The sequence below is a fragment of the Triplophysa dalaica genome, chromosome 5, assembly GCF_015846415.1.
Source record: "Triplophysa dalaica isolate WHDGS20190420 chromosome 5, ASM1584641v1, whole genome shotgun sequence".
NCBI classification, from domain to species: domain Eukaryota; kingdom Metazoa; phylum Chordata; class Actinopteri; order Cypriniformes; family Nemacheilidae; genus Triplophysa; species Triplophysa dalaica.
The window spans coordinates 25,924,304-25,949,400 of NC_079546.1; the positions used below are offsets into that span (position 1 = coordinate 25,924,304).

Here is a 25,097-nt window from a genome sequence, read left to right on the forward strand (position 1 = left end):
AAAGCGTTTTTTCTTAATTATTTATTTATTTGTCTTGTGCATTTGTAATTATGATTTTGCTATGTTTATTTGATTTGATTTCCTAAGCCTAGGTTGCTTGTATATTTAAAGTGGGTTTTTTGGGTGGAGTGAGAAAAGTTGGATCCCCTTTGTTCTAGCCCATTGTTGCCAAATGTCCAGCAAAACTGAATGCCGATTCTGGAGAAATTAATGGAATTCATAAGGGACAAAAATGAAAATAACATTTTCGGCCATTTATCTTTCAAGCAGTTTTACTCCTTTTTAAGATCGTCTTATCTGTTAATAGGTCTGAAACAACTACATACACGCATAAAATATCGAAGTAAAGTTTTGGATTGAGTTCGTTGTGCTTAGAATAATGTTCTGCAACCTCGTTCTGCATCCAAAAGGCCATCATTTAAAATGCTATAGAAGCGAATCATGTCTCTATGGAAAACCCATAAAAAACAGTAGTAGAAATAGACTTGTGGGAAAAAAATAATTATTTCAAGAGTTACAGCATGTACTTTAGAGTTAAAATGACAATATCAAACGTGTAGTGGAGCAGTCAGTCCTTTTTAACCTATTGTCATGTATAATGTTATAAAAGTAACCAATAGAACATTATGAGAGTGAATATGTAATATCTGATGTACACATTTTACAAAATATTTTGAGAGGAAAACTAGTTAGTGAAGTGTTTGTGAAAAAATAAACATCCTGTTTGTTGTCATGTTTTCTGAGAAGATGACAGTAATATTTGGGTTCATTACCAGGGACAGTAAAAGTTCACCAATTGAAAACATCAGTATATTCATGTACATTACAATACTATAAGATTAATTTGACATAAAAGCAAAACACAACAGGAAAGCAGAACAATAGTACATCCAGTTGTTTATTCAACACATAGAAAACACTGAAGTATATACATATTATAATGACCAGAACAATCTTTATCACACTTTAAGCTAATTAAACAGAGGTGAAAACATGAAAATATGGGCCTGTGGGTCTGTTCTGAAGAGTCCAAATGTGGATTTTCTCCCAGTGAAACCTCTTTGTCTTAGACCTATTGATCAGATTAAGGTGTTATTATGAAATCCAACAGAACAACAATCTAAATATACTTTTAACTCTCTTTCTGCTCGCTGTCCACCGAAATACGGCACGCCTGTGTTTACTTCAATATTTGTCCATGTTAATTCTAATCAAATCATGACAAAACTATATACCGCTTGAAAGGCCTAAGAGTCTAGATTACAGATATAAGCAGTGTTTGACAAATTAAATTATGAAGGAGTCATTTATTTGTTTATGATAAAAGGCCAATAAAAACTGTATTTTTTATTTTTTGTTTTCATTCATGTTTCAAATTATAATTTGCCATCAAAAAGTGAAAATATGTTTAAATATTAAATAGTTTTTTATATAATATAAAGTTGGAAAAAGTAAAAAAAAAATGTGTACATGTTTGTGTTTGGTCTGTGGTGTCAGATGTCAAGCAACCTAGTGACCTTTGGTATCATCCTTTAGATAGGGTGTCTCCTAGTTGCCATTTGTCATATTTCACCTAAAATACGTACAGAAACCAGATTACTGCAGATATCAAGCTGAAAATTTGAAGACTACTTGTTTAGACCCATATGGCTTTTACTTTTTATAATTTTTTGGCCTTTTTTATATATTAATATTTCATAAAAAAATTATATTACAGGACATTTCCATAACAATACATTTAAAATCCAATACCTTTTAGACACATAATTATAGTTTTATTTTTTTAACTTCTACAATAATCCTCCAAGTGTCTTTTTTCAAAAGAGACCAACCATATGTCTCTACTCCAAAGCTTTCAATAGTTACAGCTGTTTAAGTTTGCATAGTGCATTTTTTGTCTTTGCTCAAAATATGGACCGACAGTTCCTTCTGATTTGCTTCTCGTTTCTTACTTATGGTGTACCCAAGGTTGTAGTTACCTGTGAATCACAAACTGCCTTCCTCAACTGTTGTGAGTTCTCTGGCTTTTATTTAAACAATGCATTTGCATGTTGTACAATAATTTCAAGACCAAATAACACATTAAGAAAACATAAAACACACTTGTGGGTAATGTTACTTTTTATCAACAGACCAGGGAACTATAAAAGTCCTTTCAGCCAATTATGGGCGTACAGACAGACAGACCTGCTCTACTGGAAGACCTTCTTACCAGCTCTCAAATGTTTGCTGCACTCAGAGTACGTCCCTAAGTGTGGTGGCCGTTAGGTAAGAGCAGTAAATGTCTCTGAAGAGATATGAGATATGAAAGTGACGTAAACAATTATTATGTTTTTGCTGTTCTTTGTATTTATTGACACAGATGTGATGGAAAGGCGAGTTGTTTCATCGTTGCGGAGAATGCAGCTTTCAGGGATCCTTGTTATGGAACTTATAAATACCTGACTGTGTCTTACAAGTGTACTTTTCCTTTTTAAGTATACAACTATTTTATTGTGAAGTGAATTTAATCATTTAGTTGTGGTCACATGTAATAATTGGACCAAAGATTGAATAAACATATTATAATGCAGTGTGTAAGGTTTCAAGATAATCCGTCTTTATATCACAGCTATCCAACATATGTTTAAAAAAATATTTAGGTAACACTGACATTCAATTCAAATTCAATTCAAATAAAGAAAAGTAATGTATGTTTTTGTCAAGCTCTTTGGTTATATGAACATTACAAGTAGGCCTGGGCAAAAAAATAAAGATTTATTAATCGTTTTCTTAAATGCGTCGGATTCAATATCTATTTTATTTATTTCATATTTCCGCAAGCAGTGAACATTAATTCACTTAAATGTTAATGGTACTTCTATCCACTAGATGTCACTTTTCTTGTTACAATGGATGGATGTTACAACAGGAAGCGTTTGTTCATTCATTGCGTAATTAACATGGTGGATTCAGATGTGTCGTGGAATTTACATTTACATTTAGTCATTTGGCCGACGCTTTTATCCAAAGCGATCACAATATGATCGAACATCTCCTTTATAAATAAACTGTATTTATTCAGGTAGGCTAATAAGATAATAAAATCAGGTAAATATGAATATTAGAAAACTATGAAAATTAGGATGATCATTTGATAACAGAAAGAACTAATACAGCTGATATACGGCATACATTTGGAATTGAAATAACTGAATACAAACATTATGAACAACAAAAAAGAAGAAACAAGCAACACCTCAACTTGAATCCTCACTTTCAGAGTGATGAGGGAAAGAGACTGAAATTCATAAATCAAATAAAATAAACTGTTTGTGTTTTACTAGCGAGATATGTTTAATAAGTTATCATACAAAACATAAAATGAAAGTACCTGTCCAAGCTGCGTCTGTCAAAGACAAAAGCATGCTATGAGCAGACCTTTACAGTATTGTCCTACAAGATCAGTAACATTTTTGTAATAATTTTTAAGAGCCATGAACACAATACATAGTAAACACTGTTAAATTACAAACTTGTGTTCTAAAACTGATGAGCAAACACTTTGGCTAATGAGCCAGTAGATGGCAAATCGACAACATTTATATTTTTTCTCGGTCGCTGTGGCGCATTTCTTATATCAAACTGAAAATTCTCAAAGAGTCTTGTTAAAGTATTTATATTCTGTTGTTTCTTGCATTATCTATTGTTTATTTCATGTGGATCATGACACATGATCATCACATGTTTCATCTGTGAAACCACCTGTAAAAACTTTAAATCCGGAACCCGAATGGTATCTGAAGACGTTTTTTAATATAAATGTAGGGAAAAAATATGCATTTAATTTCAGTAGTTTCATGAATGAATAGCTTGCTATATTTAAATACCCATAGGGCTGCAACATTATTGCAAAAATCATAATTCTTATTAATCCCCTTGATATTACAACATACTTTGAGGTAAATGCATACAATATTTTCATTAAACATTCAAAACAACTGATAATTAACAAATTGATTACTGTTGTAGTCTCCAGTAACTGTAGTACGTACTTATTTTGTTCAAATTAAATGATTAAAATCGTAATTTCGGAAATTATACTTTGTACTTTGGAGTAATGATAGATCGATTCACTGCGAGCCTGTTGAAAATCGATTATAAAATGTGAGGAGACAAGCTGGTTGTATACGAATCGCAGTATATGTTTTGAACAGCAGAGGCCGCTGTTTACTGCAAACTTGCGTTCATTTTCTGGCCTCTTATGGCTCTACACATCATGATTGATTAATGCATTATGTACTGAATTTCGTCTTATTTCCATTTTAAATATGAATCATTATACACACACTATATTATGTTTATTTGACACACAAGACTGTGGTAAGGATGCTGAAAAGAAAACATAAACTGAAAAAAAAAAAAAAATATTAACTAGTTTTGTTACTGTTGTTTGCTGAGAAATGATCCAAAGTGTAATTTTATCGAAACGCTAGTTAATAAAAAGAATACATTGTGAAAAAGTATTAAAAAAGTCAAACAAAAAGAAAAAAATTGTCCGTAGGGTGTGAGTGCGTGAGTGAATGAGTGAGTGTGTGTGCCCTGCGATGGGTTGGCACTCCATCCAGGGTGTATCCTGCCTTGATGCCCATGACTCCTGAGATAGGCACAGGCTCCCCGTGACCCGAGGTAGTTCGGATAAGCGGTAGAGAATGGATGGATGGAATGGAAAAAAACAAAAAGAAATAAAACAAACAATCACAATTTAATCACAACAAAAACTATTTTGGTGATTTAAGGAATCACCAAAATAGTTTATGGCTCACAAGCAATATGTTTCTGATCCTGGTCTTACAGTATTAAATTGAAGGAAGAAATATAAATTAATACTTCATCGCCATCATCAGCTGACACATGAGTCTTAAAATTATTATGTTCAATTACCTGTGGACCTTGTCCGGGATTTGCAGATGACGGTTATAGTCCACCTCCAGGGATATGCCGCGAGTCGCGTATGAAGTGACGTCAACACCATCTTCGACTGATTGGCTAGAGGAGGAGCTGTCAATCTAGAACTAGTGGACCAATGGTGACGCATAAGCCCGCCCTAATTACCATGAAACTCGAACTGCAGTTTTTGAAAACGCAAGCCAGAACGTGGAAAAACAAGCGAGGAAAAAAATAACGTATGCGTAGAAAAAGTTTAAATATTAGCAGAAAATATCAAAGGACACGAAAATGAGTAAAACAACCAAGGAGAACATTATTTTGGTTGCGATTTGAACAACTTTGTCTTTATGTGTAAATTTTGTCCAATATCATTTAAAATATGTTTAAAGTTCTGATTCACGGTTTAAATTTTTTGATTTACGCTTATTATACTTTTAAATATGCCCGCAATACTTGTGACGGGATTCTGATCCCATAGTCCGCCCCTTAATTCTGCACCTCGTACTATAAACTCCTTTATATGGGATCGTGCTGGGAAAACAAGAAGGAACATTGGGCTTTGCGAATTACCCATCGTGTGTTGGTAAACAGGGTGTGCTACAGTCTGCTTTGCCGATTGCAAAACGTGATCGGGAAACAGTTTGCCAGAATATACCCTGACACCCTCCTATATATTCATCCATCAAAAAAAAAAATCAGAGTGGGTTAGATTTTCTGCGTTTTTTTCCGTATCCGTAGCAAGCATTTTGAAGGGCGTATTGACGATTCCGAGACAGTACAAACGAGCGCCAAATACGAAAATGTCGGAATGTACCTGAGAGCTGTTGTGCCTGAGAACACTGACACAAAGAACCCGGGTTTACATTAAACAGCCCATCATTATCTTGACAAAAAATATTGCAAGAAATATTCAAAATAAGGGTTTTATTCATTATGAGCTTTTTTCTCAACAAACAAGAACCAGCATGCAGTTTAATGTAATTTTCTAATGTTACTGCAATTCATATTTTAATAGGAAACAGAAGGTAAATGAAGAAATAAACAGAAATAATGTTTTAAAAATAACATAATGTAACATTCCTCACTGTATGAACATAACGTTTTTTTAAACATTATTAAAACAAACAACAACTGGACACTTTAAACGTAACTTAATGGGAGGTTTAAGCAACATTCTTACAGCTGGAGGATCCTCAGGATTATATGTGTTCTAGTTAAACACAAACTCTTACAGTCACAGTTCAAAATACTTACAAACTGAAAGATGGTCTCCATCACCACAGGGTCATTTACTTTCTTTCCAGATTTCACCTCGACTCTCACAATCTATTTCCTTGAATCTGTCAAAAATCATTAAGAAGAGGGTTTATTTAGTATTATCACTGAATATTAGAAATGAATAAAAGGAAAGTTAAATTTACAAAAACTATGCTTTTTTTCTTAATGTTGGTCAGACCAATCAGAGACAATAGTGTTTTAATTTTAACATTATAGTAAAAAATAGTAATATGTACAAATAATAATAGTTTATGTATGTATATAACGCTGTTAAAATAATTTGTTGACTCAACATAGCTTGACTATCTATTAATTCTGGGTTTTTTAAGTGTGTGTGGCATTCCTCCACTTGTAACACAAATGTTGCCGGTTTGAGCCTCAGTACCAGCAGGGATTGTAGGGGGAAGTGAATGATCAGCGCTCTCCTCCACCATAAATACCACGGCTGAGGTGAGACCCTTGATCACCGGTGCCCCAACTGCTCCCTGGGTGCTGCAGTAATGGCTGCTCACTGCTCTGGGTGTGTGTCCACGGTGTGTGTGTGTGCACTTGGATGGGTTGAATGCAGTGCTCAAATTCCGAGTATGGAATATACATGGCCTCACTTCACTGCACAGCAAAACCTCCAGTGTTAAATAAACACTGTAAGTGTGTATATATTTATTCCTCAGAGTGTTAACAAGTAACACTGAAGCAGAGTTAAAGATAATGAGATTATTAATGTTATTAATGAAGTGATGATTGATGATGAACACCTGCTGATAACAAACACAATCACTGGAGAAAACATCAACAAGTCATCATAATAGTGTTTAGTGTTTCCTTTAGTTATGCTCTCATCATTATTAATAATTTAATTAATTTATGGTTAGCTGTAATAGTGTGTTAATAATGCACATGTATAACAGAAAAACAAAGCTATATATTATTGTCCACTTATTTATGGTATTTGATACAGTTATGACTTTCTTAAACTGAATGTAGGTGTCTTTTATAATTTTTAGACTTAATTTTGAGTTCTTGACTCTGAGATACAGCACCACAGTAATATATTTTATAATGAAAGTACACTCTTAATAGATTAAAAAAATAAAGCCAACAATTTGAATCAACTGGACATGAAGAATCGCTTTATGAATCTAAACAATGATGACAAAAGTTGTATATTTTAATTTAACTGCAATGCATGCTGGGAGTCATGTATGACTTTTTTACCCAGCATGCATTGCAGCTAAAATATTATGTCTCTTTAATCTGTGAAAATGTGCAACTTTCAAAAAAGCATTTATTAGACCATTGTGGCACATAATTAAACTAAGAATATTAAGACTAAATTTGACTCGTCTCCTATGTTCATCTCAAATTAGATGATACAGTAGCTATAAACTAAGATAATTAGCTCATGTTTGACTTTTATAAATGTGCCTCTAAAACACACTATTAGAGATAATAACAAATAAATGTTAAGTTTACTTCCAGACTAAAGGAAACACTAAACACTATTATGATGATTTCTTCTTGTTGATGTTTTCTTCAGTGATTGTGTTTGTTATCAGCAGGTGTTCATCATAAATGATGATTGGGCGGATCTTCCTATGCAGGCGCAGTTGAGTATGTACAACGTTCCCAACGGTGCATACAATGTTCATAATATAACTGTTATATTTGCCACTTAATGTAGTTTTACGAATTATGTAGGCGAGAATATATGTGTTTAAAGTTAAAATATGTGGTCGGTTAATAAGGATAGCATCTGTTTTAAAGTTTGCTTTGATGTTTTCGGACATGTGCGCTCCAGACAATCACCGAGTGCTCAGTGCTCATGTACCCGTCCAATGCTGCCTCACCTCAGCAAATCTTTCTGTAATTCACCGCTAGTTCTAATGTCTCTGTAACGTTTAAACATGAGGTATAATTTAATTAAATCGGGGCATATATGTAACGGTCAATTTTTGGTCTCATAAATCTATTGTTTGTCTCTGAGAAAATCGTTTTGACTGAAGGTAAAGATAAGTTTCGTTTAGTTTTTGATGCAATGGTCAAAATGAAATGAACAATATTGTCAAAAAACATTAATAATTAAAAAATAAAACTATATTACAATAAACAATAAAAATAAAACAATTAGTTGAATAGACGCATTAACAGGAAATAACCTCATTTTACTGGCAGGACACAAGTGTTAAAGTATATCAATATACTATAAAATCAATTTGAAGACATCTTAATATGAGGTTGTGATGTTATTAGCACAAATTAAATAAATAAAAAAAGATGCAAAAAAGAAGTGGAGGTGAATCGAGCTACATACTGAAGCTAAAAACTCAAAAGGTACAAAAATGTACCTTTCACACATTGTTGTACCTTTGTAAGTTGTCTTGGGTACATAAGTGTTCCCTCAGGACCTATTGTGGAACTTTAAAGGTACAATATAATATTTTGTACTCCTAGGAACAAAATTGTACCTTTTTTTCTGACAGTGTATGCAGACAGAAGAAGAATGGAGAAGTGATCATCTCTGCTTGTGTTGAATGAATTTGGAGAAAACCTTCATCTTGTTAGTCCTGTTAAAGTCTCTGTCAATAAAAGTCATAACTGAGCACTGTGTCCAATTATTTTAAGACAACAGAAGTCATTTATAAGTAACAGGACTATACACTACAGAATGTGTTCTAGTCTGTTATTGTGTCATGACTCAGTCGATGAGAAAAGAGGAAATGAGAAACACAGGAAGAGTTACAAATGTTCTCATGAAGAAATATAAGTAGATGATGAGAAAAGACTCAGTAAGAGAAACACAACATGACTGAGAAGAGTGATATATGTCTGCTGGGACTGATCCTTCTCTCTTCACTATTCTCAGGTAAACTATACAACACATTTATTTCATCAGATTTCATTTCATTACTCTCACTGACATTCTGACAAACATGTTCAGTTTCATCTCATGTCACATTTATAATAGAGTTCATGTGTCTTATTCTCACATTCAAAAGTCTGATGTCAAGAGTCAATGATAGAGGAACTAGATCACATGATTTACTGTCAAATCTTCTGATTTATATGATGTAAAAATAATCAAAATCTATCTGTCATTAAAGCAATAAGCCCCAAGAAGCAGTGGGTTACAGTGTATTTTATAACAGCTAAGTGCGATGTGGCACAACACGAAGTTGAGTAAAATACACTGTAACCTACTGCTTCGCGGGGTTCTTTCATATGCTTAGCAAGGATTCATAAAATAAAGTAAATAAAATGATATTTACATTTACATGTAGTCATTTAGCAGACTCTTTTATCCAAAGCGACTTACAAGTGGGGTAGGTAATGGGAGCAATTGGGACAGCACAAGTACAAAAGCATAAGTGCAATCAAAAAGAAAACTGGTCTCATATAGCCTAACACAGTATACAGAATCATTCATTCATACTTTTTTTTTTTTTTTGGGTAGAGTATAAAAGAGTAGAGAAGAAAATAGAGTCAGAACAGATCAGTCAGATGTTGGCGGAAGAGATGTGTTTTCAGGTGTTTCTTAATGATGGCTACAGATTCTGCAGATCTTGTAGCAGCGGGCAGAACATTCAATATAGGTGGAACAGATCCGGAGAAGGTGTGCGAGAGAGATTTTTTACCTTTATGGGATGGCACCACAAGACGCCGTTCGTTTGCAGAGCGTAGTGATCTGGCAGGTACAAATGTCTGTATTAGGGAGTGAAGATAAGGTGGTGCCGAACCAGTAGTGGTCTTGTAGGCCAGGAGCAGAGTCTTGAATTTGATGCGAGCGACTATAGGGAGCCAATGTAGCTTAATGAGTAGAGGAGTGACGTGTGCTCTCTTCGGTTCATTAAAGATAACTCTTGCTGCAGCATTCTGGATCATCTGTAGAGGTTTGGTTGTGCAAGCTGGAAGTCCACCCAGTAGCGCATTGCAGGAGTCCAGTCTGGACAGGACCAGAGCCTGTACTAGGACTTGCGTAGCATGCTCTGATAGGAAGGGTCTAATTTTCCTGATATTGTAGAGGATGAATCTACAGGACCGGGCGGTGCTGGCAACTTGCTCGGTGAAGTTGATCTGATCATCGATCACCACTCCCAGGTTTCTTGCCTTTCTGGAAGGTGTGATGGTTGATGAGCCCAGTTGAATGGAAAGGTTGTGATAAGTCTTTGTATCAGCCGGGATTACAAGCAGTTCTGTTTTTGAAAGGTTCAGCTGTAGGTGATGGCCATTCATCCAGAGCGAGATGTCGGCTAGGCAGGCTGAGATGCGTGCAGAAACTGTCAGATCATCTGGGCGAAAAGACAGGTAGAGTTGTGTATCATCCGCATAGCAGTGATAGGAAAAGCCATGTTTCCTAATGACAGAGCCAAGGGATGTCATGTATACAGAGAATAGCAACGGACCAAGCACTGAGCCCTGTGGGACTCCTGTGTCGAGATGTTGGGACACAGACACCTCACCCCTCCAAGATACTCTAAATGACCTACCCGAGAGGTAAGACCTGAAACATTGTAGCACCATTCCGGAGACCCCATAGCCTTGAGAGTGGACAGGAGGATGTGATGGTTAACAGTGTCAAAGGCGGCAGATAGATCTAGTAGGATGAGAACAGATGAGTTAGAGGAGGCTCTTTCCAGTCTCGGGGCTTTAATGACAGAGAGCAGCGCTGTTTCAGTGGAATGACCGCTCTTGAACCCAGACTGGTTGCTGTCCAGTAGGTTGTTCTGGGTGAGGAAGGATGAGAGCTGGTTACATACAACACGTTCTAGGGTTTTAGCAGCGAAGGGAAGTAGGGATACCGGTCTGTAGTTTTCTAACAGTGCAGGATTAAGAGTAGGCTTCTTTAGTAGTGGTGTAATACGGGCCTCTTTGAAGAGTGTAGGAAATGTGCCAGTGGTGAGAGACGAGTTGATAATGTGAGTCAGAGAGGGGACAACCGATGGAGAGATGGCCTGGAGGAGATGGGTGGGGATGGGATTTAGAGGGCAGGTAGTCGGGTGGTTAGATGAAATTACCTTGGAAACTTCCTCTTCAGATAGGAGAGAGAACGAGGGGAACAAGCATGTGTCTGGGGATTGACTGTGGTCCATAGGCGGTGGCACAGAGAATTGATTGCTGATGGTGCTTGTTTTGTTTACAAAGAACGATGCAAAGTTGTCAGCTGTTAAGTCTGATGGAGGTGAGGGGGTAGGCGGGCAAAGGAGAGCAGAAAAGGTTTAAAAGAGAGTACGAGGGTCAGGAGAGTTGTTGATTTTAGTGTGGTAGTATTGGGTTTTCGCAGAGGAGACATCCGCAGAGAAGGAAGAGAGAATAGACTGATAGAGAGAGAGGTCAGTGGGTTCTTTTGATTTGCGCCACTTTCTCTCAGCAGAGCTGAGAGAGGCGCAATGCTCACGGAGAACATCAGATAACCAGGGGGCAGAAGGAGATGCACGAGATGGCCTAGATCTAAGAGGGCATAAGATGTCTAAGCAGTAGGTTAATGTGGAGCAAAGGGTGTGGGTGGCGGTGTTAGCATCAAGAAGAGATAACTGTTTAGAGGGTGGGAGAGTAGCAGAGACCGCAGAGGATAAGCGGGAGGGAGAGAGTGATCGTAGGTTGCGTCGGAATGTGACCAGTGGAGAGGCATGTGTAGTGTCTGGAGAAGTTAAGTCGAGATCAAGAGTGATGAGGAAATGATCTTACGTGTGCAGCGGGGTGACCTGGGTGTGATGGGTGAAGCAATAGTGTGTGTAGATAAGATCAAGTTGATTACCAGATTTATGGGTTGCTGAAGTGGGGACTCGCTTGAGGTCAAACGACGCACTCAGGTTGTTGAAGTCAGCAGCCTGTGTTTTTTCCAGGTGGATGTTGAAGTCTCCAAGTACCACCAGAGGAGTACCATCCTGGGGGAATGATGACAGAAGTGTATCCAATTCCTCCAAGAAGAGTCCAAGGTGCCCTGGGGGACGATAGATAACCACAACATGTGTTTTAACAGGGTGGATGACAGTGACAGCATGAGACTCAAAGGCGGTGTTGTTGCATGAGGGTGCCAGCTGTTTAAATTTCCAGTCGTTAGGAATAAGTAGACCGGTTCCTCCGCCCCTCCCTGATATGCGTGGGCTGTGGGAGAAAGTGTAATTATTAGAGAGGGCAGCCGGTGTGGCAGTGTCCTCCGGTTTGATCCAGGTTTCAGTAAGTGCTAAAAGAGAAAGACCAGAATGTTTTGCAATAGCTGTGATGAAATCTGCCTTGTTCACAGCAGATTGGCAGTTCCATAAACCAATAGGAAAGGTAATAGAGGTAGTTTTGGATGCTGAAAGAGTACGCAGGTTGTTAGGATTAGCCATGCGTGGCCTTCTGCGAGTTACCATTGGTTTACGAGATGTAATGACAGTGTGGATTTGAAAACACATATTAAAAAATGAAGAAATGTACGAGATAAATAAAGAGAATTGAATAAAGATCATAGATAAAGTGCAATAGTCGAAGTGCAGACTGTAATACTCACAATCACGCAATTGAATTCAGCAGGACACACCTTCCAAATCTCCCAATATTAACACGCAAACAAATGCAAACTGCACAACATATTTAGGTTATGTTGTGCAGTCAGCTGTTATAAATCGGGGTATTTTATAACGGCTTAGATCTCCTCTCAGCCAATCGGAATCAAGGACCAGAACTGACTGTTTTATAATAAGAGATAAATATTGAACAGTTTGAATATATTGTGATGTATTAATATGAATGATGTCATCTGATGTTTCAGGTGTGAGTGAAGCAGCATACACTCATGTGTTCATCAGTTCTGGTGAAAGTGTGTCTCTGTCCTGTAATGATGCTCTTCATCAATGCTCCTCAACTACATGGAACTACGATAATTATACAAGATCATCAGCAGTAGAAGTTTTTACTGGAGGAATAAATAAGAATAACACAGAGAGATCTGAGAGACTGAGTCTGACATCTGACTGCTCTCTCAACATCTATAACGCAACACAACATGATGGTGGACTTTACACCTGCAGACAATATGTGAATGGACGTCAACATGGACCTGATTCACGTGTTTATCTACATGTTCTTCATGGTCAGTGTTTCTCTTCATTTATATGAACACATGTTTAACTTCAGATCACAGTTCTCTTTATCTCTTGTGTTTTCACTGAAACTCATGAGTACTGAGAGTGTGTTGTGTGATTTGTGTTTCAGTGTCTTCATCATCATCATCATCATCACAGACTGAGATAAGAGCAAACACATCTGTCACTCTCTCCTGTCAGCTGTTTACATATGTCTGTGATTATGTGTTCAGTTATTATGGATTTCAGCTGGTGTGGATGAATCAGACTGATGTTGATCTACAGACAGACTCCAGATATCAGATTAGATCAGATAAACTCTGTATCATCTCTCTGACTACAACACTCGTGAATGAAGACGACAACACAGAGTTGAGATGTGTGCTCAAACACAAGAATGACATCAAGACCTCATTCACATATACTGTCAGATTTACAGGTAAGACATCACTCTGACAGGAGTGTCCTGAACTCAAAGTGACTTCAGTCATTAAACTCTGTACTGATGATGAAGAAATGACATAAACATGAAATATGATTGTGATGTTCTACAGTATGATGTCTCTGAACATTCATCATCTTCTACAGATTCAAACAAGATTCTAGTGACCACCACAAACCCTGAGAGATTCTCAACTCTTAACACACCAGAAACTACACAACAACAAGGTATATCATTACCGTGTGTGCGCTTGTGTGTGTGTGTGTGTTTCCAAATTATGACTCATCTAAGCTAAACTTTATTTTTTACAGCATCATCTACAACATCAATAATAATAAGAGGTATGAAGTGTTGATTGTGATCCACATGTCCTGTTACATAAGTACATGAGTGAAACTCTCACTGAACTCATCTTGTGTTTGTTTCTCATGTGTAGTGTTTGAGAGTTTGATGGATTTAATGGTGTTCTTGTGTCTTCTAGTGATTCTAGTGATTGTTGAGGTGTCAGTGTTTGCTGCTCCTACTGTCATTCTTCTTCAGATCATCTGTGCAGGAAGAGCGCGTGAGTTTTCATCATCATCATCATCATCATCATTCACATTCACCTGAAACAATCCAGAAAACAAACAGCAGAACTTCATCACTTTTATTGACTTTTATCTTCTCAGAAAACAGAAGAAGGACTCAGAACACTCATCCAGAAGACACAGTGATGTCAGCAGTTTTGGAATAAAATCTCAAGGGCACATCAGTCATTACCCGCCGGCCCTAAGAATTGAACCTGCAACCTTCTGGTCACAAGTCCGACTCTCTAACCATTAAACCACAACTGTCTATAATATCTTCTTTTCTATATTAATGTGATAGTTCATCCCCAAAAGAAACATCTGTCATCATTTACTCACCTTCAAAAAGCTCTAAACCTGTATTTTTTTCCTTTATACACAAAAGAAGATATTTTGAAGAATGTGGGATAGTAAACAATTCTGGGTCACCATTGACTATAGTAATCTTTTGTTTGGTTACACACATTCTTCCAAATTCTGTCTTTGTGTTCAGCAGAACAAAGTATTTTACACAGATTTGAAACATCTTGAGGGCGAGTAAATGATGACAGAATTTTCATTTTTTCGTGAACTATTACTTTAAATATGTCAACAGAGTCTGACGGTTTGTGTAACTGCATGTGTGTTACTGCATTTGTGTAACGTAGTTAAATTGTGTGTTGATTTATATCTGTTAATTCTGGCTTAAACATGTTTTGATATTGCATTATAGCTGAATAAAATGTCTGATAATGGTCTCTGTCACGGACTCAGATGCTCTGTTAGCCACGCCCCAAGCACCAGACCTCACCGCACACTTCAACATACTATGATGACACACAAACTGTTCCTCATTCACTCATTGTCAGGACTCAGTAGCTGTGTCCCAATTATCAGGCTGTGACCTTATATTGTAAGCAGCTATTGCAGAGTGTTTTGCCACTCAAGGGGGCGTGTTCTGGCATGGTCACATGGGAAGTGACATCACTTTTATACCCTCTATTGTAGTGGTTATCAAACTTTTCAGATCATGCACACCTTTAATAAAATTAGTTTCAAGGATCACCTCATGACCGCCATAGAAAATCACATGAAGAGATGAAGAGACACAAATACTTTTCAGTTGTGCACAGTAAACACGGCTCTGTAAACTCTCATGGGGGATTTATTAACTTTGTGGGGACTTCCAGAAAGCCTACAAACTTATATTAAAGACAAACAATGTGGAAAGAATATTTAACACAGAAGATAAATAAATACACAAATACTTTAAGAGAACTGATGTATATAAACAACAGAATTACACTTTACTGCAGCGGCTTTTGTCAATGTTGCGTTTCCAAAGAACATCTCAACGCACGCTTCATTGATTTAACCTCGAGTAGATGCAGACACATGTTGAATGAGCACTTTACAGCAATAACAACAGCTTTAAACATCGCTTCAAGTGCAGAAATACATAAGAAACTTCATTTACATGCAGCTCATCTGAAGAGAAAGAGTCAGAGACTCACAAGCGTCTGTCTGCTCCCGCTCAGTGTTTGAGCTGCCCGTCACATCCACCAATGATAAATAAACAACAATAATACATACAACTATTTATAATTGCACATAGGATGAGATGTATACCGTATTTATCAATCATGGAGGCTTGTTAAACATCTGAAATTGGATTGTAGTTTTGCATTTTCTGTTGTTTCACATCACGTACCACTAGTTGTATGAGAACCACAGTTTGAGGAGACGTGTGAAACCTTAAAGCAAATAAAACTTTTCCCTCTTCAATTTTGTAGAGAAAGGACCTTTAGGACAAAAGGCTACATTCAAAGGATTAGAGTGACACAGTTTATCTACTAATTCTCTGAAAACGTCTTGATCAACAGCACAGTCAATCTTTGTAAATATATCATCAACTAACTTTGGAACATACTGAGTAGATGACGTGCAAATAAACTGAAGCTGTTCCACCAGGTCATCAATGCATTTTCCAGAGACGTTATAGATGCTTTCCAGTTTTAACAAGAGAGAACCAATATATTTTTCGCTATTTTGCTTGAAGCATCCCTTTCACAATCCAATTATTCGGTGTTATCTATGTCCACATGGTCATGTGACACTGGAGAGCTGATTTCATAGTCAGTAGAAGCTGGCTGTTTTGCAATCAAATCAGTCTCAAAATCTTCCAATGACCAGGATTTGTGATTTCTGTGTGTTGCATAAGCTGCACATATGTTTGTCTTAAAATGGCATCCTTTGAAAACACATTGTACAGTTTCGTGACTTCAAATGGGAATTGATGTGTTTAAAGTAGTCTTTTGTGTTGAAATAAAGTGAGTCACAAAGTTTACATTTTAAAGATTCCACTGATAGCACTTCACAATCCTTAGTTTCCTGTGAATTGTGGCATCGATGCAAGTGTATACCCAGGCCACCCCATGTCTTAAAGGAGCATGGACAGTTTAAATGAAGACACGGTACTGAATATCCACGACCAAAGGTACCATGATTCAGCCGTTAATGCTTGAGAATAGCACCTTTACGTGTAGCCACAAAAGTGCAGAGCTTACATTGCCATCCCATAAATCACAAACTAAAGAAGGGATGAAAACAGTGTTACCAAAATTTCACATGCTTTTGTGCAGATGCAAGTTGTAATGTTACCCTTATTTTGTGTATTTAGGATATCCAATTATTAGTCATAAAAATTCATAAAACAGGCTTCAGGGCTGTAACCAATTCTGAAATCGAAATGGCTTCGAATCTGTGTTTTATGCACAGCTCTTCCGTAAACTACATTTGGTTGATCAGTAGGAAGTACTGGACAATCTGAAATCACTAAGAGATTGAACTGTTTATTATGTGCAGTTGAAAAAGCAACTCTTGTCAAACAACATCATAAATATACTGAAATAAAAACCTGAAAAGGTTTAAAGAACAGCTATACAACATGCACTTTTGCATTTCCTAGAACTACGTGTGTAAATTGTACTAATTCTGTGACCCATATTTGGAGTTTCTGAGTGAGAGTGCCCACATGCTTTCGGGTTTCACAAAACTCTGTTGTTCGTATGCATTAATTACAATAAATATTTCAAATGCATTGAAACAATTACATGACTGCCAAAAGCCTCAATAACAGCTGTCCATTTGTCCTCATTTCTGTACGTTTCGGCAGTGTGTTTGGGCATACAGTGGCGAATCAGAGACCTGAAGCCATTAGTTTTTGATTTTTTGTAGCAACATAACCCCCACAATTATTATTTTCTTCAAGAATATGACATGCAGCTGCATCATTAAGTAATACAACATTTTTAAAATTCAATGTAAAATCAATTAATCAACAATAATAATTGCTATTACAATATTGAGCTAATAATCAACACTTGTTTTTTGTCATAATATAACAGCCCCTTTTCAATGTTTGCACAATCATATAATATATATAATAAAACATGAATGACACTTACCTCCAATGTTTTATCTCTTTGGCGTAGGTGCTGTAAAAGAGAAATTTAATATATTTAATAATACAATTAAAATTCATAAGAAAATGCAAGTAAGTTAGCTCTTGAATTAACCTCTATTATAAGATGACTATCTACGCCACCATAGCTGCATCTCAATCTACTCCCTAGGTTGTGAATCAGAATATCAGGTATATGAATTTGGGAAATGGATAGGACCCTGACTCACTACAGAATCAAAAAATACAATTTAGGGGCACACCTTAAATCACCCTAGAATTTAATTATTAGACTTAACTCACAGAAATTATGATGTGCAATTTTATTTTCATTTCAGTGGGATATTACATTACTCAATACGACGGTCATACGGAATCTGTTTATGTTTTTGTTAATTCTGTGCTTAAATTTTGGAACATTTGCAGAATTCTGTGGAACAGTTTTAAATGTGTTTAAATTTGTACAGAAATGTAAATATGTGTAAATGTGTTAGAATAGTTTTAAAATACTACCTGTCTTTGCATTAAACTTCAAGTGACAGCGGTCTGGGTTTCTAAACATCATTTAAAAAGAGGCAGAGCCTAGAAGCTTTAAGAGTGAAGTAAAGAGACTGTTTAAACTCTGAATACACCGGACCAAATTATAACTGAATTAATTTGAACCAACAGAAAACGTCCATATCCTTTTGTATGAAAAGCATATGTATTATTGTTCATAGTGGTAAAGCAGAATAAAGGGCTCATATTAAGACTTCCTTATGATGATTTGACTGTGTATTAAGGACATTTACATTTTGTTCACAATGTTCTGGCAGTTTTCAGAAAGGTTCGGTTTCACTGGACGGGTACTGCGTCTGCGTGTGGAGGAATTGTCAAACAGTATAGAAAACACCGCGGTTTTGAAAATATCGTCGTTTGTGTGTTCGCGTCCCCATAAAGGTTGAGACGCACACGATGAAAACTCCACAGCGCCACTAATCCTCGGAGTCCAGTATATCACACGAATATCAAACGGGCCCTGTTATGTAATGTTGGCCTATACAGCTGATGAGACCCACGTCTAGTTGTAAGACCATGATAAACGTTCCACAGGACGTTATATAATCAAATATCCTGTATTAACTTTTGTCGGTTGAAATAATAAATATAAGGTGATTCAAAGAGTACCAAGTTACCCATTAAAAAAATATGTCACTGGTAGCTTACAATACAAACGGCTGCGACAACATTGTGAAAACTATCGTAACACTGCTGTGTAACTTATACACGAACATGAAGCCACAGTTGATTTATATTTTGATGATAGTTTTCCTAAAATATGCAGCTGATTAACGTAACTTACCAGGATTTTCAAGAGAGACCGTTCAGCTCGCTCCCGCTTAGCCGCGAAGTGGAGGTAGTCGATGTTCCTTAGCTGAAGTAAAATACAAAAACCGTTAATAGTAATTTCTTAATATTAAACTATTTGAAAAAGTACTACAAACATTCGTATAATTAACGTTAGCCGACTAATTGTTACTTACCAAGATTTCCGAGGCGCGGAGAGCAGATGTGTAGACTTGTTGCTGAGGAAAGCGCGCAGACGTGTAGCGCACGTGATCACTTTAGCCGCGAATGTTACTCGATTTTATTTGTTGATGTTAAATCAATAAGATAATTTATAGGATTTACTTAATATATTTAGATTTTAACACGGATCAGTACAAGTAAATGATCTTCAAATACATCTATTAGATTTCACCTAAATATTAATGGTATATTAAAAATATAATTTGTTAGTTAAATACCAATTTATTTTCATTAAAAAAACCATAAAAAATCCAACAGTTATTTTTTCTAAAATGTACATTTATTAAAGTTTTTTTTAATATGTCCTACTAAACAAACACTTAAATGATTTTAAAAGATTTTAATAAATTAATATAGCTGTTTTGTGAAATTTACATAGCAACTGGATTATTTTCTTCACAAGAATCTCAACTAGACATCAAACACTTTCAGACTTTATTAAAGTTTCAGATAAAAACACACAAACTGATCAAATCTGCAGACTGACACAGACTTTCTGTAACAAGTCCAGACTGAAAACTGAGCAAAAGTCTTGTAGTGTATTTCAGCCTTAAAGCAGCTGAAGACCGAACTCTGATAGTTTATATCCGGTACAATACCGCCACCTTCTGCGATAATCGTCCAACAATAACTAAAGTCAAACATTATATTTACTTTTAAACATGATTTCTTTATGATAAAACGGTTGGTTGACATTTTATACGCGTCATAATTTAAATGATAATACACATACACAGTAAATGCTTACAATAACAAGAATCTCTTTTAAAGGAATAAGTGTGTGGCTCTTAAAAGAGCCTTTGTGTGCGGCGGATGAAAGCGGCGCTTTACTTGGAGCTGGTGTACTTGGTGACGGCTTTGGTGCCCTCGGACACGGCGTGTTTGGCGAGTTCACCGGGCAGCAGCAGACGCACGGCGGTCTGGATCTCTCTCGACGTGATGGTGGAGCGCTTGTTGTAGTGCGCGAGACGAGACGACTCACCGGCGATGCGCTCGAAGATGTCGTTGACGAAAGAGTTCATGATGCCCATCGCCTTGGAAGAGATGCCGGTGTCGGGGTGGACCTGCTTGAGCACTTTGTACACGTAGATGGCGTAACTCTCCTTCCTGGACTTTCTGCGCTTCTTTCCTCCCTTAACGGCGGTCTTGGTGACGGCCTTCTTAGAGCCCTTCTTGGGCGCGGGTTTGGCTGGTTCAGGCATGATGCTTCTTCACAGATGAGAAAATGATGAATGTTGAAGAGTTTCGTCGCTGTGGTATTTATTCACTCCCACATGCAAATGTTTAGCGTAACGGAGCCTGTTGTCTGATTGCGTGTCTTCGTCGGCCGAACCTATAAAATGTTTCTATTGGTCAGCTCATAGTTTGACGGGTCAGATAGAGAGCCAATGAAAGTGTTTCCCGCCCACAGTCTCGTGTTTGAAGATGACCCTCCCACAAGCGATTCAGTTTCCTTTGTTTGCACTTCCCGCTCTTTATCGAATTTGAATAAAACGTTTATTTCTGTATTAACTCTACACTAGAACAGAATTACGTCATCGTGTCATCAAAGTCACTTAAAGATTTCGAGCATTAAATCTTTTCACCCTTTTATGCTTTATTCAGCAGCTTTGGGCGTGTTTACGTTTATATAGTTGATATGATGGAGTTTCTTCTTCTTCGAGAGAAGCGTTTAACACAACAGATTAATCTCATCAGTTAATAAAGAACGAGATCTCAGAAACAAAACCGGGATAATAAAACGTGACTTTCACAGCATTTCGTTTGATGATAGAACTTCTGAAATTAAACTCCTCGAGTGAGACAGTGTGTGGCTCTTAAAAGAGCCGTTGTGTTCAATGTTTAACTTCAGAATAAACGCGTTTAACCTCCGAAGCCGTACAGAGTGCGTCCCTGTCGTTTCAGCGCGTACACGACGTCCATGGCGGTGACGGTCTTTCTCTTGGCGTGCTCGGTGTAGGTGACGGCGTCACGGATAACATTCTCCAGAAACACCTTCAACACACCGCGAGTCTCCTCGTAGATCAGACCGGAGATACGTTTCACTCCGCCGCGTCGAGCGAGACGACGGATGGCAGGCTTGGTGATGCCCTGGATGTTATCACGCAAAACTTTACGATGACGCTTCGCGCCTCCTTTTCCGAGTCCCTTTCCGCCTTTGCCTCTTCCAGACATGATGTTCGAGAGTACAAATACAAACGTTATGCTTTAACAAAGGACAGCGGATAAAATTTGTATGTACCTACAGGACCTATTTGAAACACACGCGTGCGAGGGCGGTGCTAGTGGCACGTCACTTTTTTTATTTTCCTCACCGCTCCTTCAGTAAATCAGTAAATATACATTTATGCATTTAGCAGATGATTTTATCCACAGTGACGTACATCACATTATCTTATACATTTGTTTCTGAGTGTTTAATCCCCTGAGATCGAACCCATGACCTCGGCGTTGTTCTATTCTACCCGAGTACAACATAATCTAATGTACAAAGAAGCGTGACTTTTAAGATTTTATGAGAAACAGAATAAAATTGAACTATAAATATTTCTCCTGACTTCTTTATTTTATACTCGTGTCATTTTATCTGAACAGAAATTTGCAACTTTTGCAGATCAACAAACGTGACGTCACGATAAAAAGATTATCGCCTAAGATTCAAAATAACATTTCTTCACATCTCATCATAAGTGCAGCATGAACACATTTACTGACACAAGCGCTCAACTTCTATTTACGAGAGCCGGTTATACATGACTCGGGAGACTACAAATATTCTTCAGCGGTTTGACTGAACATTAGACTCGGTTTGTCGTCTCAGACCAGTAACAATCCAATACAGGTTTATGAATTGAAAGCAGAATGTGCAGTTTTAGTCTGTAATTAACCTCCAGGGAGACACAGGAATCGCATCGATCTTTTACAGGTGAAGTGTGTGGCTCTTAAAAGAGCCTTTGGTTTGAAACGAACTGTCGCCCGTTTACTTGGTCTTGGCGGGCTTCTCGGTCTTCTTGGGCAGCAGCACGGCCTGGATGTTGGGCAGAACGCCGCCCTGAGCGATGGTCACTCTGCCCAGAAGTTTGTTCAGCTCCTCGTCGTTGCGCACCGCCAGCTGCAGGTGACGGGGGATGATGCGAGTCTTCTTGTTGTCACGAGCGGCGTTTCCGGCCAACTCGAGGATCTCAGCGGTCAGATACTCGAGCACGGCGGCCAGATACACTGGGGCGCCAGCACCCACACGGTGCGCATAGTTGCCTTTACGGAGGAGTCTGTGGACGCGACCCACGGGGAACTGAAGTCCCGCTCTAGAGGAGCGAGTCTTGGCCTTAGCTCTCGCTTTACCGCCGGTTTTGCCTCTGCCGCTCATTTTCTTCAGCTGTGGAATTTTACTTAGTAGGTGGGAAGGAAAGACGAAGCTTCTGCTCTGCAGTTCTCAATATTTCAAACCCTCTGCCTGTTGACTATTGGTTGGAGTCAGTAATACTTTTAAACCAATCAGCCAACTTCCCTCCAAACTCCCAACAGCCCAACCCCCTCTTTCTCCTCACAGATGCTGTGTGACGCACAACAGTTTTGATATAATGAGAAAACTTTAAGTGATAGTTCATCCAAAAATAAAAAACTGTCTTCATTTACTTACCATCAGATTGTTCCAAAACTAACACTAGGCTAAACACAAAGGATGCTTTTTGGAAGAATTTCAGTATCCAAACAGATCTCATCCCCCATTTGCAAATTTAAACTGGAGGAACAACCTGTGGTTGAGTAAATGATAACAGACTACTAAATTTGGGGTGAATTATCATTTAAAGTCACATCTCTCTTTCACATTAAGTCAATTATTTCCTGATTATCATTTAAAGTTTAATCAACTCTGTCACATGTTTACACTTCTGCAGTCTCAAGGCAGCTAAAGAGATGAAGGAGGTGAAGTTTATTGAATAGGCTTATATTATTTGTGTTCTTTAAAGATTATAATATAAAATATTTGTCCTGCAATAAAGAAATGCCACCACATTCTTTTCTTATCAACACACACTAAAGGGGAAATTCAATCAATGTCACACATCACTCCTCTCTTCATTCAGTTACATTGACTCCTGTAGTCGCTCTCATCAAACTCAAAGCTCTGCTCTCGGCCTACAAGACCACCACTGGTTCTGCAGCTCCATATCTTCACTCGCTCATACAGACTTATGTACCAGTCAGATCCCTGCGCTCTACACATGAACCACGTCTTGTGCTGTGATCACAAAAAGGTCCAAAATCTCTCTCACTCATCTTCTGTGGATCTGTTCCACATGTGTGTTATGATCTGACCGCTGCTACAAGATCATCAGATTCTGTGTCCATCTTTAAGAATCATCTGAAAACACATCTCATCTGTCAACACCTGATCCATCAGTTCTGACTTCTGTCTCTTTTCTATCAAAAAACAATCTTATCTTTGTATACTGAGTTAAACTATGAGACCAGTTTTACTGCACTTAAGCTTTTTGTTGTCCTGTTGTTCTTTCAATTGCTTCTATTGTTTACCTCATAAAAAAGTGTCTGCTAAATGAATAAATGTAAATGTAAGCACATATTTATAAAATGTAATGTACACTACTGGTCAAACGTTTTCAAACACTTAATTCATCATTTATTTGTATTTTTTCCACATTTAGAAAAAGGCCACTGTGGACTGAAGATGTTGTGACTGAAAAAATCTAAACAATCAAATAAAAAATGTTATATATCTGCTACAAACCTGTTATATACATCTTCAATGTAGTCATTATTTGCATGAAATTTGCAGAAATTTATTTTATCATCAACTACTTGAGGTTTCTATAAGATGCTTTTTAAACAACACTTTTCATCTGAGCTTTTATGGTTGCTCTATTTCATTATTTAGTCAAAGTCATCCATTTCAAAAACGTTTTTATATACATATACAAATATATTAGTTGATAATGAAGACATTTAAATTAGCACATTTCCTGTCTATGTATAATTTCAGACATTTAAGCACCTTCAGATTCAGATTGTGACAGTATAGTGACTGAATAAAGCAGTTTAATTAATAAAAGATTAATCTTTAAAACAAGTCAGTTTATGTACATACAGTCATTGCCAAAAATGTTGACACCCCTGAAATTTTTCCAGAAAATCAAGTATTTCCCACATAAAGGTATTGCATTAACACATGTTTTACTATACTCATGTTTATTCCCTTAGTGTGTATTGGAACAAAGCAAAAAAAAAAACGAGGGAAAAAAGCAAATTTGACAATGTCACACAAAACTCTAAAAATGGACTGGACAAAATGATTGGCACCCTTTCAAAATTGTGGATCAATAAGATTGTTTCAAGCATGTGATGCTCCTTTAAATTCACCTCGGGCAAGTAACAGGTGTTGGCAATATAAAAAATCACACCTGAAAGCAGACAAAATTGAGAGAAGTTGACTAAGTCATGTCATTGTATGTCTGTGTGTGCCACACTAAGCATGGACAGCAGAAAGAGGAGAAGAGAACTGTCTGAGGACTTGAGAATCAAAATTGTGGAAACATATCAACAATCTCAAGGTTACAAGTCCATCTCCAGAGATCTAGATGTTCCTTTGTCCACAGTGCGCAACATTATCAAGAAGTTTGCAACCCATGGCACTGTAGCTAATCTCCCTGGACGTGGACGAAAGAGAAAAATTGATGAAAGGTTGCAACGCAGGATAGTCCGGATGGTGGATAAGCAGCCCCAAACAAGTTTCAAAGAAATTCAATCTGTCTCAAGGTGCATCAGTGTCAGCGCGAACTATCCGTCAA

At 37.4% G+C, this 25,097-nt stretch overlaps 4 protein-coding genes and 1 long non-coding RNA gene across 5 annotated transcripts; 1 reads left to right on the forward strand and 4 right to left on the reverse strand.

Moving 5' to 3' along the window:
• Positions 1-2,165: 2,165 nt before the first annotated feature.
• On the forward strand, positions 2,166-14,060 carry LOC130420454 (uncharacterized). The gene is made up of 7 exons (XM_056747741.1): positions 2,166-2,240; positions 7,767-7,839; positions 9,029-9,070; positions 12,959-13,279; positions 13,402-13,710; positions 13,860-13,871; positions 14,053-14,060. The coding sequence occupies exons 1-7, from the start codon at positions 2,166-2,168 to the stop codon at positions 14,058-14,060; spliced, it is 840 nt and encodes a 279-aa protein (XP_056603719.1).
• A 22-nt stretch (positions 14,061-14,082) lies between these two features.
• On the reverse strand, positions 14,083-19,316 carry LOC130420837 (uncharacterized). The gene is made up of 4 exons (XR_008906710.1): positions 19,245-19,316; positions 19,064-19,135; positions 17,726-17,755; positions 14,083-14,318 (listed from the first exon to the last, which is right to left on the reverse strand). It is a non-coding gene; the product is annotated as an uncharacterized LOC130420837 (long non-coding RNA).
• Positions 19,317-19,972: 656 nt separating this feature from the next.
• LOC130420780 (histone H2B-like) lies at positions 19,973-21,079 on the reverse strand. The gene has a single exon (XM_056748294.1). The coding sequence runs from the start codon at positions 20,490-20,492 to the stop codon at positions 20,118-20,120; it is 375 nt and encodes a 124-aa protein (XP_056604272.1). The 5' UTR covers positions 20,493-21,079; the 3' UTR covers positions 19,973-20,117.
• A 38-nt stretch (positions 21,080-21,117) lies between these two features.
• LOC130420797 (histone H4) lies at positions 21,118-21,474 on the reverse strand. Its single transcript, XM_056748311.1, has one exon. It carries the CDS (start codon positions 21,463-21,465, stop codon positions 21,154-21,156), a length of 312 nt encoding a protein of 103 aa, XP_056604289.1. The 5' UTR covers positions 21,466-21,474; the 3' UTR covers positions 21,118-21,153.
• A 796-nt stretch (positions 21,475-22,270) lies between these two features.
• On the reverse strand, positions 22,271-22,657 carry LOC130420745 (histone H2A-like). Its single transcript, XM_056748258.1, has one exon. It carries the CDS (start codon positions 22,655-22,657, stop codon positions 22,271-22,273), a length of 387 nt encoding a protein of 128 aa, XP_056604236.1.
• Between the last annotated feature and the right edge of the window lie 2,440 nt (positions 22,658-25,097).